This window comes from Talpa europaea, assembly GCF_964194135.1.
Source record: "Talpa europaea genome assembly, chromosome: 3".
NCBI lineage: Eukaryota > Metazoa > Chordata > Mammalia > Eulipotyphla > Talpidae > Talpa > Talpa europaea.
Genome location: NC_140069.1, coordinates 72,259,441 through 72,275,971, shown reverse-complemented (window position 1 = coordinate 72,275,971; position 16,531 = coordinate 72,259,441). Strand labels below are relative to the sequence as shown.

Genomic DNA, 16,531 nt, shown 5'->3' with positions numbered 1-16,531 from the left:
CAGCTAATACAGAACATATTTCATTTTATGAGATTTTAATTTAATTCTGCACCATATCATTGATGCCTTAATATAGGGTGGTTTATCTAAAAAGAAGAGCAATTTATAAACCTCTTTCAATAGAATCTTTAATGATAGGCTATGATAGCATAATTATCACAGCGTCTGCCATCCTTCTAAACAGAGATCTGTTGGCATTTCCATCATCAACACAAATTCTGTTTTCAAGAGACTTATAATTTAATTTTTAAAGTTGGCACAAGAAGAACTATTATGTGTACAAAATAATGAGAATGTTCCCAAATTTTGTCTTCTTATCTTATAATTAAAAATATTTATTCTAAAAATCTAGTAAGTTCACTTGATCTCATTTTCTCTAGGACAATTAAATAGCAAGCACTTTGGAATTCAGGTTCTAGATAAAATCACTTTACTTTTCCAGGTTACTGCTTTACCCTTCAGCAAAGAGATATACTTTTCAGATTTCAGAAACTAGGCCATATTCACCTGGCTTGTCCTCCACTCCAAAATCACTGGCTTCTACTTACAGCGCCTCAGAAAGTAGAAGCAGCCCAGGCAGTCAGTCAAGACTGAATCAAGCCAGAAAAGAAACCAAGTATTCTTCATGCCCCCAACTGCCTCCAGTGCTGACTCAGCATCTGTTCAGAATGCTGTGCTTTTAAAAGTGACTTCACTGAACATGATTTCATTGAAAGCTTTCTGCAGTTTGAGAGGCAAGTTTTGCAGATCACTTCATTTCCATGGAAAGAAAACAGGGCAGTTAATCCTTGAAAAACTGGGGATGGGAGGAGTGGCTAGGGGAGCCCCCCTTCTGAGCAGCTGAAAATCTGCATGTAAGTTTTGACTCCCAAAACTTAACTGCAGTTGTCATTTTGTATCATTGGGGGACTGAGCTCAGGACCCTCTCCTTTCTCAAATATCAATCCCTTGCCATAAACACACAGTGCTATTAGGACAGTCAGTCACAGAGACATTTGAATAGGCCTTGAAAGTGAGAGGCTGGAGCAGGAGTTTGCCTCTCACTTTCAAGAGAGGGAAGGTGGCTGAGGGCAATGAGCGAGGAACAATGCCATGTTAGAAGGCAGAGAAGTGCGCAGTGCCCTAGCTCTGGGAGTCTACTTCATAAGCTCGATGTCTCTCCCCAGGACCTCCCTAGAGCCACTGACTATTTACTGGGCTTTGTGCCCAGAGCAGTGGCATTCCCTTTTAGAACCCCTGGAGACCAGGCTCAGGATTACCACCCAGCCTTACATTATGAGTCTTTGTTAACTATATGTTTAGGCAGGTAGAGGATTAAGTAAATCAATTATTGCTATGGTATCCTAAGGCATGGGTAAAAAAAGCAGGAAACACTAAAATCTGTAGAATTTCCAGCTCAGCTATATGAAATGCAACCCCCTCTCTCAGGATTCTCCAAATTTGGCCAGGCTTACCTTGTGGTGCTTGTATCACTGACCCATTACTCTGGGTACAGAGATCAGAATCTAGAATGGTGTGGCTATATGAACACTTGCTGTTGTTGCATTTTGCCACAGACTTGGGATTTTATTGATAAATTCGTCTTTTAATTTAATTAAAAGGCAAACTATAATGAACCCAGAGGAACTAGTTCAGTCTATTGTATAAATTCATTTTTTGAAATGTCTCTATGACAGGATTTTTGAAACAATGAAGAGTGAAGAATTCGAAGATTCCATACAAAATCTGATTTAAATTGGTATATCACTGCAGAGACTGGAACCTTGAAGGAATCAGCCATCTGAGATTGCAAGGCCGAGAAGGCCCTGGCTGGCTCTAGACCACAGGGCAGAGCCCCTCTGAGGACCCTGGGGTTCCATCTGTGCTGCAAACCTCTATAAAATGGGGTAAACTACATGGCAGGCTTCTGCCTAAATTTGATGTTTCCTTCCCTTTATATGGGGGGGGGGGGTTTTAAATTGGCCTTATGGTCTTATTGAGTGTATTTTTAGCAGGTTTTAGAATCCTGTAAATACTTATGTTCTAGGGAAAAGCTGAAGCGCAAGTCACAAGTTTCTGTATTCTCTTTCTATAAATACCCACTTCTCCTTTAATGCTTATAGAAGTCTGCAACACAGATTTATTACTTACCTCCAGGCAAATCTGCTCTGAAATTACAATTCAGTAATGGGAGATGGATCCAAAAAACTGTTGGTAAAATATTATATGTGTACTTGGGCATGTAGTTAGGGTTGTTAATATCAATTAATTCTGTTCACAGAGGAGGACTTGTTATAAAACAACTTCATTTTTCTTTGGCATATATATAATTACACAGCTGTAACTAATAGCCATGGAGATGCAATCTACCATCTAAATAACCAGCATTATTCTTCAAAGTATTATTTGTGCTTTTCTAACTTTACTGTCTTAGAATGAAGGGTGATTACCAGACATGACTAAATGTATATATCAAACAGTCAGTGAAGGACAGCCCCTCCAGAGAGGAGCTGGAGTTATTGTGGTAGAGATGATTGTCTGGACAACACTATGTAAGAACACCTTTTTAAGTTTGCAAGCCCACTATTCATTTTTCCTCCAAATGGAATAACACACTATTTCATATCAGGAGATGTTCTCCTTCCCTTTCTAATGTATGTTATCACCACCATTTTTCCTTTTATCTTTGAGTAAATCACGTGCTCGATCACATTTGCCATTTTGTTTAGGTGACATTCCCATCCATCAAGTGAATGTTGGTGTACACACCAGGGGGGGGCTATGAAAATTTACCATAAAAATTTCATTATGATCCATTGTGAGCCCTGGGACAAGACTTTTTCCTAACAGAAATTTTAGCATGAGAAACTTCACACTTTAATTGCAATCAAAGACATATTCTGAGACATTCCCTTCCATTAGGCCTCTACTTTTTAACTTAATAGTTAGAGTCCACAGAACACATGTCAGCAAAATACATAGGAAATACTTGGCAGACACCTAGGGGGACAGGCATTCTTCAGGAGGCAGCAGGGTCTGCTTCATTGTGTCCATAACATATAGGCCTACTGGATTTCGAAAGTAAATCTTAAACTTCTGTCATATCTTCAAAGCCAAATAGCTGTGTTGTTAACAAAAAGTCCTGAGACTGTAAAAGCCAGTATTTTGTTCTTTTTCCTTAGTGGCTAAAGTTGTAATACTCACACATGCAACGGTGGAATTGGAGATGGATCATAATGGTAACGCCCCTCGTGGTGTCGCGATTCAATTGGCACAGGAGGATGAAATGCAGGAAAAAGATGAGGAGGGTCTGAAAAAGAAAGAAAGTCCACCCTGTAAAAAAGAAACACTCTGAAACAGAATCCCAGTGTATGAAGCAACTCCTCTATATGACCTCCACGAAATGTTGAATTTCTCAGATCTCTTAAGTCCCTTATGAATTTCTGGAAGAACTGCTGAACTTCCATCATGAAGCTAAGGGAGACACTTGCAGAAGCAGGACCAAGTAAATAATACCTGTATCTGAGAAAGCAGAACCTATGAATGCAAAGGAATACCAGACAGAAAAGCAAGAGAAAAGAATCAGTATGTGCCTCTGTTCTAGAGAAAGGTGTAGAAGGGCTGAGGGAGCCACAAAAACAATAGGAACAGATTTTACGACTTTTTTTTAATATTATGAAGTGAATTATAGAAAAATATGTAACAGTTTCATTTCCCCCACACTCATGATGCTTTGTGGGTTTTTGTTTGTTTGTTTTAAGATTTATTTAATTATGCATACAAGAACTGGGGTACAGTCCAGAGGTGTGGGGGGGTGAGAGGATTCATCAGAGACAGAGTGGGTATCACAACAGGCAGACTGACTGAAATACACTGCTGAGGGGAGCAGCAGGTAAGGCAGGAAATGTCTGCTGTACCACGTGGGTAGCTCCCTTGCCTGCCGGGGATCAAACTTGTGCTGCAGTGGCTGCAGTGCCTGTGGATAGCTTCACAGGTTGCATCTTAACCCTTTGTGCCACCAGGGGCACAAGGTGCTTTGTAAGGGAAGTAGTCCTTTCCAAAGTCCTTCTTAGTATTCATAGCATTTCCACCCACAGTTCTTTAAGTACATGCTTCCCTCCTTTCTCTGGGTTAGACCTCCGCAGCCCCAACACAGGGCAGCAAATCTACAGGTTGATCAGAGAGATGTTACATGACCTGGCTGGAAGGGCTAGACTGAACTCCATTGGAGGGAAGTTTGGAGCAAACTGAGAGGGGCCTGTCCTGAAACCCTGATATTCACCTTGGATGCGAACCCGCTGCCCTTTGTGTTCTTACTCAGTTTAATGTTCAACCTTGGCTCCTGTGTGTGTGCACTTCCTTAAAATAGCTTCTCTTCCTCCACATACTTGTGGTGACTTACAGAGATGGTCGCTGTCAATCCTGAAAATAAACTTTTTTTTTTCTAAATAGTGATACTGAAAAGAGTTTTGCTATATTTTATCATTAGATGAATGGCTATTTTGCAAGGGACACTAAGTGTTTTTTCAAGTTTCAAAGCAAAATAAATAAGTCTAAAACACAAAATGTAGAGGTGTGTGTGCTCCTTGGATATGAGCCTGAAGTTACCGCAGACATGGCGACTCAGTCTTCAAGTGCTCCCTTCCACCTGTGGCCATCCTGGCTGCTGCACGCAGCCATCAAACAACTATTCCCAAAACAGAAATGATCTATACATCAGGCTAACCTTTGAAGGACTTCTACATATTTTAAAATTCAGAAAATTTTGGGTAGACATAAGGACTGCAAGATAATACAGGCAATTCCAAATGAGGAGGCGCTATAAACAGGCTCTACATAACTGCTGGGAGGGAGCCTTTTTGGTGGCACAAGGGGTCAAGTCACTATCAAGCTACCGGCATGAGTTCATGTCTCTCCTGCTGCTCCCCTCAGCAGTGTATTTCAGTAGATCTGCCTGCTCTGCTCCCCACTCTGTCTCTGGTGAATCCTCTCACCCCCCAGTTCTTGTGTGCATAAATAAACAAAAATAAATCTTTAACAAAATTAACTGCTGGGAGAAGTGACCCAGAAGCTCTATGTGGAGAAAGTAGGGTGACGGCTATGCCAGAAACAGACTTGGGTGTGAGTGGCACCCCTTCCTTGTAAATTTCCTAAGTCCCCGTAGATGTAGATGACTGCTATGCATGTGTGTGGTGAATTCAGGTGGTTTTCACTGACCTCCCTTAACATTTCTCATTTTTTTCCAAATTTTCCTCAATAAGAATGGCTGAGAATGCAAACATAAAACTTTTTTAAGGAAACATTACAATACCTTACTTCCTTTGCTTTAAATTTTGCCCTCCCTGCTTTCCTTTGAGAATCAAAGAGTATGGTAATGAAAAAATAAATAAATAAATAAGAGGGCCTCCCCGGTGGCACAGCCGTTGAGTGCTGGGTTGGGAAGCTGCCCGCAGCCTCTGCAGCGCCAGTTTGATTCCTGGCCGTGGGGTGAGGGTCCCACATGGCGCACAGACCTCTCCTGCCGCCTGCTGCTCCCCTCAGCAGTGTACTCTGTCAGTCTGCCTGCTCTGCTCCACTCTCCACTCTGCCTCTGGTGAATTCTCTCACCCTCCCGCGCTTCTGACTGTACCCAGTGCTTGTATAAATAAATAAATCTTAAAAAAAAAAAGAGTAAAAATCTATTAACATAGCATCGATAGAATCAAAGCTTCGATTCTACCAAACTTAGAACCCAGAAAACTTCTTTGATTGAAGGAGGACTAGCATATTGAAAATGTCAATTACTCACTGTGCTTGCCTTGTAAGATAAAGGGGAAAGGAGTAGGGATGTAGGAAGAAAAGAATCCTCTTGGTATTGTCATATCTTTGTTGCTGTGATGTCAGGATGCACAAAAAATGCTAGAAATTCAACAGATGAAGGATATACTACCCTATCACTTTAACACATTTCGTATATTTTATAACTAATCTGATTTTCTCCATGTGTGCACAAATATAAATTATAACAAGGCATAAATCCATGTTCTTCACATACGCAGGGATGAACTGTATGACTCTATTTTAACTGCACTATTTAGGAGTTAATATTAAGATGTCTGAGTCAGTTCTTTTGGACACAGGTCTTGATAGTTGCCATACAAAGTCTGAAAATTACCCAGCACTGTCTTCAAATTCAGTGTACCACATAACTCCGTAATCCTGCAGAGCCAAAATGTCCTATGTCTTTCAGCCATTTTCAATGAAAATTATTCATCCTTCTTAATGCAATATAAAATTGTGTAATCTGCTTCACCAGTTTGAAAGTTTGACATATACCCAGTGCATGTTTCCTGATTTTAAAATATGAAGTATGCCCAAATGAATCCCGTGTGGGTCCAGGTCACATGGACAGCCCTGGACATGGAGGGGGCACTCCTGCTCCTTCCTCCTCTCTCCTTCCTTAGGGGCTGCTGCTGCTAAGAACATGCTTCCCTTCTGCAGACATCAAACTTAACATATGTCATCTACTCTGGGAATCAGAGAAACAAAATCTATTTAGAACTATGTGTAAATTAAACATTCATCAAATCTGACCCCTCCTAACAGCTTCACCCACAGGCCATTTTTTATGGCTGCTTTGAGGAATATGTGACACCTGTGTCAAGCTGGAAAGTATGTTGACTTCCTTACTTCTTAGCTCTTGGCTGTTCTGTGTGATCAGATTCTCTGCACACCAGACAAGTGGGTGCTAAGTAATCTGATTTTCTCTATGTGTATATAAATATGAATTATAACAAGGCATAAAACCATGTTTTTCATATAGGCAGGGATGAAATGTATGGCTTTATTATACATTCTATATATGCCTTACATATCCAGTATGTAACAGTTTATATCTTTAATGAGTATTGATAACGAAGGTGCAGTGATTATATACACCAGGGTAAGGACCAACCAGTTAATTTTAAAAAATCAAAAAAGTCTGCCAAATTCTCTTTCCCAAGACAAAAGTACAAGGCAATCACAGGTATTTTAAAGCACTGCCATCTTTTCATTTTCAAGAAATTATTCTAATAGGATATTAATTCACTTCTCTCTCTCCTTTCAGAATGGAAAAAAAAAAAACTTTCAAAACACTGCAAAAATATTTGAGAGAAAAATATAAACCACAACTGTTTTCGTGTTTACTAGTCATTTTTGACTGTTGAGTATGTACTGCTTTGTGAGTAAAAGTTAATTCTGACTGAAAGTATGCATTCGTCCTGTAACATTCTTTGCACTAAGTGTTTATTTATGGCCCAAGGAAATATATGAATTCTGCATTCTGGAATTAAAAGAACAAAAAATTAATGGATATGGTCTGACTTGACTGAAGACATCTGTTTTTAGTTTAAGTCTTTCACTGTTTCTATTTGTTTCCCTCTTGATTTACCTTCTCTTGGACTGATGAGGTCTGTGCAAACAATCGCACGTTGTGTCAGTTATCAGTGGAAATCATACCTCTTCAGCCACTTTCTGGGAAAATGCAATGGAACACCCCTCTTCCAATTCAAGACATGCTTGACCACAACTTAACAGTGTAAATGAAGAAGAAAATTAGTGTGAACTTAATGGAGTACATACAGATGCTGATTTATAAAGAGGCACACCTGAAACTCATGTTATAATGCAACAGCACTTCAATTTAAAAAAAAAAAAAAACAATCAAGCAGTACAGTATGTGCCTGGACATACATGACATTAGCCATAACACACTTCTAAAAACAGAAAGAAAAAAAAAATCCCTCATCCTCAAATATTGAGCACTTCCCTTGCATCTGACTTGTGGTTTCTGGGTGGAAGGTCAGCAACATGTCTGTCATGGGCCCAGGGAGCTGCCAGGAGAACCCTGGTGACAAGAACAGGCCAGATCGCCAGCAGTCACCATCATCACCCACCTCGCAGTTTATTATTTACAAGTGAGCAGCGCAGCCGTGGCAAATCATAACTCAAATGTATGTGTAATAAGTTCCCGCGCCACGGCCATCTCCTGTTCTGGCTCTTGACAAAATACCACATGATGACTTTCCCAAAGTCAGGCAAAAACTGCTGAAGCAGAAGGAAGTGCCACTAGACCTGGCTACCTCCTATTTATCATACAATTTCCTGACTGATGGTTCCACAAACCAGCTGCTAAGTGCTGTGTACTCTACTGTCAGCAAACTAACAGGCTAAATGGAAGACAGGGAGAATAATGTGTAGAACTGGTGGAATCAATTTTACTGAGGGAATTAAAATTCTACCAGGTAGGGGTGAGCCTGTGGAGCAATGGTAAGCAGTCAACTGTACATGCTTATGGTTGCAAAGATGATTTATTACAGACATACAAGAGATTTGACTATGGGACCAAATTCCTCTTAGACTAAACCAAAATTTGAACAGTGCATATTATCGGAGGCTTGAGTGGAATAGTCTTTAAACCCCATAAATATGTAATTGGCTTGACACATGTTTAAATTGAAATGCATAGTAAAAATATTTGTGCTGGGTATAGTTGTCAGTATTCGATTTCACGCTGGCTGTCATCATGCTACACATTAAGGGTCTCATTAGGAATGGGAAGCATTGATTTTCAGGTTTCTTCACAACAGCCTGGGATGATCATAAAACCTGTAGCCAGAGAGAGACACTTGGAGATTTATTTTTAGTTGCATCACTCTCCCAAGAAATAGTTTTCATATCCTCAGGCTATAAGATCTCTCAGATGCCATTCTGGGGTACTGTCTTTTATGGTTTGAAATTTACATACAAAGATACTAGATTAAAAAAAGAGATCAAAGTGGGCTCAGTTAATGCCCTGAAGGAGTAATTCACCAAATGGTACTTCAGTGGCCTGAAAGTGCCCAGAAAACAGCACTGGAGGACCCACAAGAGTAAACTGCCAAGGGCACAAATTCTCCTAGCTTATTTAAATACTGAAGTCTTCTGTACACTGACTTTGGAATGTATTCTAGATCAGAGCTAGAGATTATTTTCCCTGTCTTTAAATTCAGCACTTCCTGTAGATATGTCCAGTGCCCTCAAATTCACAGTCACCTACCATCAATAGAAACGCTGAAACCACACATGGGTAACATTCACTATTCCAAAGCCCAAGAGATCACCCCATGCCTACCAAATGAGAAGCCTCACTGGAGAGAGAATCTCATCACTCCAGGGGGATGCTGAAGAGGCAGCCACGGCCTCGTTTTTTGCCTCTTCCTGCTTTGGGCATCTCCATTCACCCCCTCAGCGACTACTACATTTCTTCCAGGGCTCTGTGTCCTGAGGGACATATCACCATGTAGACTGACTCCACACCCATACTGACTCCCTCATTTGGATTTCTCACATCCCTGCCTGTGGCTATGAAATTTCCCAATGGATAACAAGGTGCTGGGAAAGAGCTAATTTGGCCCCTTAGAGGATAACCCCCAGGATGCATGACCAGGGGATGCCTAGATCAACAAGGCAATCATGGCCCACGAGTCAACTATGAGCAGAAACTGTGGAGGGCCAGAGGGACCAGCTGTGTACTTGCTGGGCACCCTGAGGTAACCATCCTTGGAGCACTTCATGGAGCTCAGAAATCCATCTTCCTTCAGTCTTATATACATGTCATGTGGAGTTGAAATATTGCCAGTCATCAGTGTTGATCATGTTGTTTATAAAACCCTCCAACATAGGGCCTCCCCTGGTGGAACAGGCAGTTGAGCGCCGCGCTGTGAAGCTGCCTGCAACCTCTGCAGCGCCACTTCAATCCTGGCCGGCCAGCGAGGGTCCCACATGGCACGCAGACCTCTCCTGTCTCGTCTGCGGCTCCCCTCAACAGTGTATTTCGTCAGTCTGCCTGTTCTGTTCCCCGCTCTGTCTCTGGTGAATCCTCTCACCCTCCCACACATTTGGCCTGTACCCCAGTTCTTGGATAAATAAATCTTAAAAAAAAAAAAACCACCTCCAACATATACTTGTTTAAGAAACTGTGGTTCTAGTATACTGTAGAATCCAGATTAAAAATCTATTATTTTGTCACTTTATACTATACTATGGCAGGAGACTTAACTTGGAGGGCATATCTTATGGGTGGTATCTGCAAACTACACTATGTGTCTACTAAGCTTTTGTAAATAAAGTTTTATTGGAATATAGGTGTCTTTTGTTTATATACTGTTCATAGAGACTTTCAATCTACAGCAGTAGATTCGTTGCAAGAGAGAACACATGACACAAGAAACCTAAAATATTTACAATCTGGCTTATTATACGAAATATTTTGACAAACCCTCTCCTAGAGCACCATGCTAAAGTAACTCCAGAAACTGTAATATTTTAGGAAAAAATCAGTTTTTCTTTATGGATATGTAGTTTTGAGTGGGAATATATTTATACATCAATTTGAGTGAATTAAAAAGATCTTTGTAGCTGAAGCATCGTATTTATTCAGAAAAACAATACTTATCCTGTGATTTTAGCAAATCCTATTCTAACTAATTCTAAAAACAATAATGGATGAAATTTATGATGAATCTGGCAAGAAATGATAATAATTACTTAACATTTTCAAATTTAAGATTCCTTAGCAGTTAAGTAAAACATACACAAAGTTACATATAAAGCTAATTAACAACAAAAACTACGTTTTTTCTAAAATCTGACAAATTGTCACTTCTGGCAACTACCCAACATTCCTTACTTCCGTTCCCTATATTTCCCTGGGCATTCCCCAGTACTCAAATAGTAATTTTGCTACCATTTCTTCTGTGCAAGCAAGTAGGCATATCAAATTAATTTAATTAATATTTTAGACCTCAATGCTACCCAGCAGTCTGCTCTGCCCATACCACAATTCATCCATGCCATTCTCCATAACAAAATATTATGCGTTTCTATATACTGAACAAAAAAAGACAAGTCTGCAAAAGCCCTCTGCAAGTGAAAAAAAAAAAATCTCTGCCTTTAGCACCTCCAAGATTTTTGTACATTTCTCAGATAAAAGTCACACTTGTTTGGTTCCCAATGGCAAAAACAGACCACATCTCTCCCTACATGCTGGCTACTAAGAACCTTCCATCCAGAGTCTCTGGCATGTGTCTTGCCTATGATCCCATACATATGCATTCATGATGTATTTGTTGTTTCTAGCTTTCTTGCCAGGATAAGGGAGACAAAGTAAATAGAGGGAGAGTCAGCAAAGAGAAATAAGAGAAGGTTTACAGCATTATACTTAAAACTGTAGAACTCTCCCAGGGAAATCATGAAAGCACACGAGGAATCACTACATTTAAAAGTGACGAATTCATTTACTTTAAAAAATGCCAATGCTATATTTTCAGTGACAACAAATTTTGGAAATTGGTTACAAATAAGAATTTCTTCTATCGATACCATTTTTTTTGGTATGTAACAATTCAAAAGGCAAATTCATAGTTCCAAAAATACACATTAGTATTTTTACTGCTGATGAAGAGAAAGCAGAGGATGATCGTTTCCAGGAAAGCATTTGATATCTCAGATCTAACTACCAAAGCCTGGGGGACACAATGGACTCAGAAGTGCTTAGTTAAGTAAAGCAACAATTAATCAACAAAGGTGAGGGCTGGAAGTTGTATCCTATCCAAAATAAAACCATCTCAAAATTAGAGTTTCCAAGTCCTTTTCAATGTTGTAAAATGAGTGAATCGGGTAGTAAAATGTGAAAGCACAGGAATATAATGCTTTAGATATTATGAAACTTATGAACATTTCCTTATGAGGTCCTCTTGACCATGCTATAATAATTTCCAAAGATTATTATTATTCCCCTGAAGTCTTTTTTTTTTTTTTTTAGATTTATTTATCTATTTATTTATACAAGCACTGGGTACAGTCAGAAGCGCGGGAGGGTGAGAGAATTCACAGAGCCAGAGCGCAGAACAGAACAGGCAGGCCGATGAATCACATTGCTGAGGGAGGCAGTGGGCAGCAGGAGAGGTCTGCGCACCATGTGGGACCCTCGCCCGGTGGCCGGGGATCAAACCGGCGCTGCAGAGGCTGCGGGCAGCTTCGCAACCCAGTGCTCAACCGCTGCACCACCAGGGAGGCCCTATTCCCCTAAAGTCTTATTTCTCTTTATTGCCTATTATCAAGACAGTATTGAGAACAAAGAAGGAACGTTTTCATTATCTGCTCAAAAAGCAAAATGATCTATCCAAAGTTGCATAGGTTAAGGCCTTATGAAGTCAGCTGGTGCTCCTTCTATTCTACTACCAGCGGACACTGGAGAAGGCACTACCAACACCCTCTCTGTCAGTGGGGCAGAATTCTAGGAACTTCATAGGCTCCCAAATCATTGCTCAATCCTACTTCTGAAACATAAACCATGAAGAGCACTGGGCACATAAACCCAGGCCTGCCTGGTTGGAGACTGACTGGAATGAGGCTCCAAACATAGGGGAGCCTTTGTCTTCCACAGCAGAGAACCACGAAAGTAACCAAAGAGAGCCACTCATCCAAGGGCATCTTAAGAAATATGTTGAAGACACTGAAAATCAGCAGTGACCTTAAGGGTATACTGGTTGGCATCTTTGTAACCCTTAACAAAAGAACGAGGCACATAATCATTCTGCTCAAAATCAGATGAGAGGTTGTTAAAGAGTAGGTTACTGACTCTCCCATTAATCTCCACAGCCCACACCCCATTTCTGGTTCCTGTCAATCATCAACTAAAGGTGTTCTAAGATTTGCTCCACTAATAGTAATCAGTAATAATGGTGGAATCAATCATGACTATAACTACAAGTCATTGTGTGATAGGGTGGTCACCAAGGAAAGGTTCCAGGTTCTTACTCCACCCAAGGAAGGGTGGCACTGAGCAGGGAGGAGGAGAAGCTACAGAAGAGACTAGGAGAAGGAAGGAAAAGAATAGAGAGTAAGAAGGAGACTTAGAGGAGCAGAGAGACATGTGAAGAAGCTGCACTTGCTTTTTTTTTTTTTTTTTGAAGATTTTATTTATTTATTTATACAAGAACTAGGGTAGAGGCCAGATGTGTGGGAGGGTGAGAAGATTCACCAGAGACACAGCAGGGAGCAGAACAGGCAGACTGAAGAAATACACTGCTGAAGGGCGCAGCGGGCGAGACAGGAGAGGTCAGCCGCGCCAGGTGTCGAGACCCTCACCTGCCGGCCTGCACTGCACAGGCTACGGACATCTTCACAGCGTGGCGTTTAACTTCCTGCGTCACCAGGGGAGGCCCTGCACTTGCTTCTTGATCTTGGACTTGTACCAGGGACTTGGGGGACATGGAAGGAGACACTTGAAACAGACATGGCTGAGAGACACACGGGGAGGTAACAATGGCAGCATTTATCTTGATTTTGATTTTGCTTTCTTCCTTCTAGACTTGTCTGGCCATGTTTGCCCCTTTTCTATGGGTCCCCATCAGAAAGTGCCTTAGACTTGTGGCAAACTTTTGGGCTTCAGTGGTTCTGCTTTGGATAGGTCCTGTTTGGGGGGGCATTTACCCACAGGGGATGGGTAACTTTGGGTGCTTGATTTAAAAACTTTTTTTTTTCTTTATAGGAAACTAATTGTATTGAAGCTCCTTTCCATTAAAGGTGTTATGCACTAAAGTATGTTTTGTCTTGATGTGGCAAATGGCAGAACCTATCTACAGCAGGCAGGTTTGGGGGTTCTGAGGTTCCCCTTACTCTCCCTGGTAACAACTGACCGTTTTAATGTGTAAGGCACCATACTAAACTTTTTAGACTCCTGACCTTATTTACTTCTTCCTATGACCCAGTAGGGTCAGGCAGTAGGAGTACGTCCATTCTCATGGACAAGGGACCTGGTTAAGGGCCCCATCCAAGAAAATATGGGAGAAGAGTGGTGGAGTCCATCTTTTTCACTCCAACGCCAACAATCTTTCAACACTCTTACCATGGCACTGTTAGGGTTCAGACTTTTTATCATCTCTTACCTAAACTGCATCCTCCAGATTTATGTCCCCAAAACCTAGTCTGGATCATGTCCCTCTCTGATCCCCAAATCTGCAGTGGTGCCAGAGAACCTTCTCAGCTCAGCTCAACCACTTTACCCTGGCATTCAAGGCCCCCCAAAGTTAACTGCCCCCAGGGTAGCGGTCCATAGTCACCGAGTTAGTGGCCCCTCATTTTCAAAGAGCTCCGTTCATTATCAAAGCTTATGGTGCCCCCTCCACTAAGAATGAACTCCATTTCATGCAAATCTCACTCCATCTTCAAGACTCATGCAAATGCCACCCCCTCAGTCAATCTTCCCTGAGGACCCAAAGGGAGTATTTGCTCCTCCCTCCTCAGCCATTCAGGTTATGTGGGACGACTCTGGACAACCTGTAGCACTCTGCTGGAGGCCACATCAAGTCCTCGGCATTTCTCAGGCCTCTCTCACCTGATTCAGAGCTCTCTGGGTGGCTACTCCTGTCCTCTCTCACAGTATGTGTGTGCTGAAGACAGAGCTACGAGCATAGTAGAGTCGATAAACATGCACAAAAGATGAGCACTGACTGCCATGCAACCTGGAGGGTGCCCCTGCGCCGGCATGCAGTCAGAGCAGAACTGCCGTCTTCCCTCCCAGACTGAAGAGGCTAACTTCTTGCATATCAGTTTACACTTGATACATGTTTATTACAAGAAAGAGAGAGAGAGGCATGACAAGAAAGAAAACTGAAGCCATGCAATGGCAGCAGTAGACCAGGCCAGCCTCCCACCTGGGCCCTGCAGGACTTCACAACTAACTTACAAGCCTCCAACAAGAGGCAAAATAGGGGACTCCAAAGGCACAGCCCCTCCCTGTGCAGAATCCTCTCTGTGCAGGTTGTCACGTGTTCCCCATGTTCAGAACATATGTGGGGCCACCTCCCTACAGATGCCTCATGCCCTAAGCCAAATCCTACCTCTGAAGTTCATCTTCTAGCCCTAAAAGACAGCCTTCTTCCAGCCCCACCTCATCATCTATAAGCTAGCTATAAGCTAGCTATAAGCTCCCTACTTGGGCCTTTTCCAGGACACTGAAAGTCCTTTCCCAGCAAGAAGATGTTGATGCTCCAGTGAATTCAGGATACTTGCACAGGCTGCTCAAGACCATATGGAAAAAACTCTTTGACACAAAAGGTTGGAGGTCAAAAGTTTAAAAGCTCATGACAGAAATGACAAGGGGCCCCTTCGCCCCCACTCTCCCTTTTTTTGTCAATAACATCAAAGGCCCTGGCCTGTTCTTAATGCTATTATTGTTATGCCTTTAGAATCCATTGAAATTCCAGCACATTTATTGCACACTGGGAGCATTGAAAAGCTCCACTTTCCTGTCCCTTAAGCCCTGAATTCTCTCTCTCTATGAAGCATCATGAAGAAGGAACACACAAAGCTTTTAAGCAGAGTTTATTTTCTGTGCCTCTTTCATCATGATTGTAAAATAATAAAGTACAAAGAGTAATTCCCTTGCAAGATGAGCAAGGACACTGGAGAGAAAGGAATGAAATCCCCTTGTAGAGGTAAAAAAAAAACTTCATATCCTGGCTCAGGAGAATGCATGTACCAAAATACTCCCCATTTTACATTTGTTTTTCCTGCAATCCTACATTAGCAGTAGGCACACATTTTACACATTCCCTCAGACTCACTGGCTAGGTAAACATTTATCAAATGGCATCACTGGAGGGAAATACTGTTCTGCCTAAGAGTAGTGCCCAGCTGTGACAAAGAAGCAATGACATCTCCACCATTAATGACTGAGATGGTAAAGTCTGAAAACTCTAAATGATGATGCTTCCTCTGGTCCCTGTATAGAGTTTTAATTATCAAATTATGATACTGATAGCATGAACCACAAAAGATGAAATTCAAAGGAAAAATGTCAAAACTGATTTGTCATAATTTCACACCTAAACTCTTTCTCCATCCTTATTGGTACCTGGGTCCCTCCTGGCTGTGCCTTCTGTCTGACCTCTGACCATCAGAGTCCCATGACTTCCCAGACCACCTCTTCCTTCACTGCCCACGCAGTGCCCAAGCTACACACCTGACCGAAGGGAAGCCCTCCCAACCCCCTCAGCCATCCTGCTGCTGCCCGAGCACATTCCTGGGTGTGCAGATCACAAACTCCACAGCTGCTCACGTGCAAGTTCAGGACTACCCCGAGACCCACTCCCCAAAGCCCACACTTGTGGCTTCCTCTCCTCTTGGCTACTCTGTCCTTTGCCACTATCTCAGATGGCTTCCCATCATGATTCTTAGCCTAATTCTTTTGGGAATGCCAAATAAATTCAGATCATCTCTAATCTACTGTCCTCATGAAGCCGCCTTTGCATGTCCTAACCAGGGCACGAGGCACCTCGTCCTGAGCCCCTAAGCTCTGGTGCAACACCACACATGACCGCAGAAGACGACTGCCACTGCACCCCTCTCCCGCTCCATGTCTCCCACAGCTCAGACAACCCAACTGCTCGGAATATTCAAGAGATTAGGACGAGGAGGAATGATAGATCTGAGGGTGTCACAGTGTCAGGGACACTTCTTCCTGGAAAGATCTATGGTCCTGAGC

The 16,531-nt window shown here is 42.0% G+C and overlaps 1 protein-coding gene across 1 annotated transcript in view; it reads right to left on the bottom strand.

The window, feature by feature from the left end:
• Nucleotides 1-16,531, bottom strand: part of GLI3 (GLI family zinc finger 3) — a gene marked incomplete at both ends in the record, with an annotated part of 271,835 nt that overhangs the window by 118,013 nt on the left and 137,291 nt on the right. The window contains one exon of the mRNA XM_084230035.1: nucleotides 3,184-3,289. Coding sequence (XP_084086161.1) covers nucleotides 3,184-3,289 — 106 coding nt within the window. The remainder of the gene's footprint in view (nucleotides 1-3,183; nucleotides 3,290-16,531) is intronic.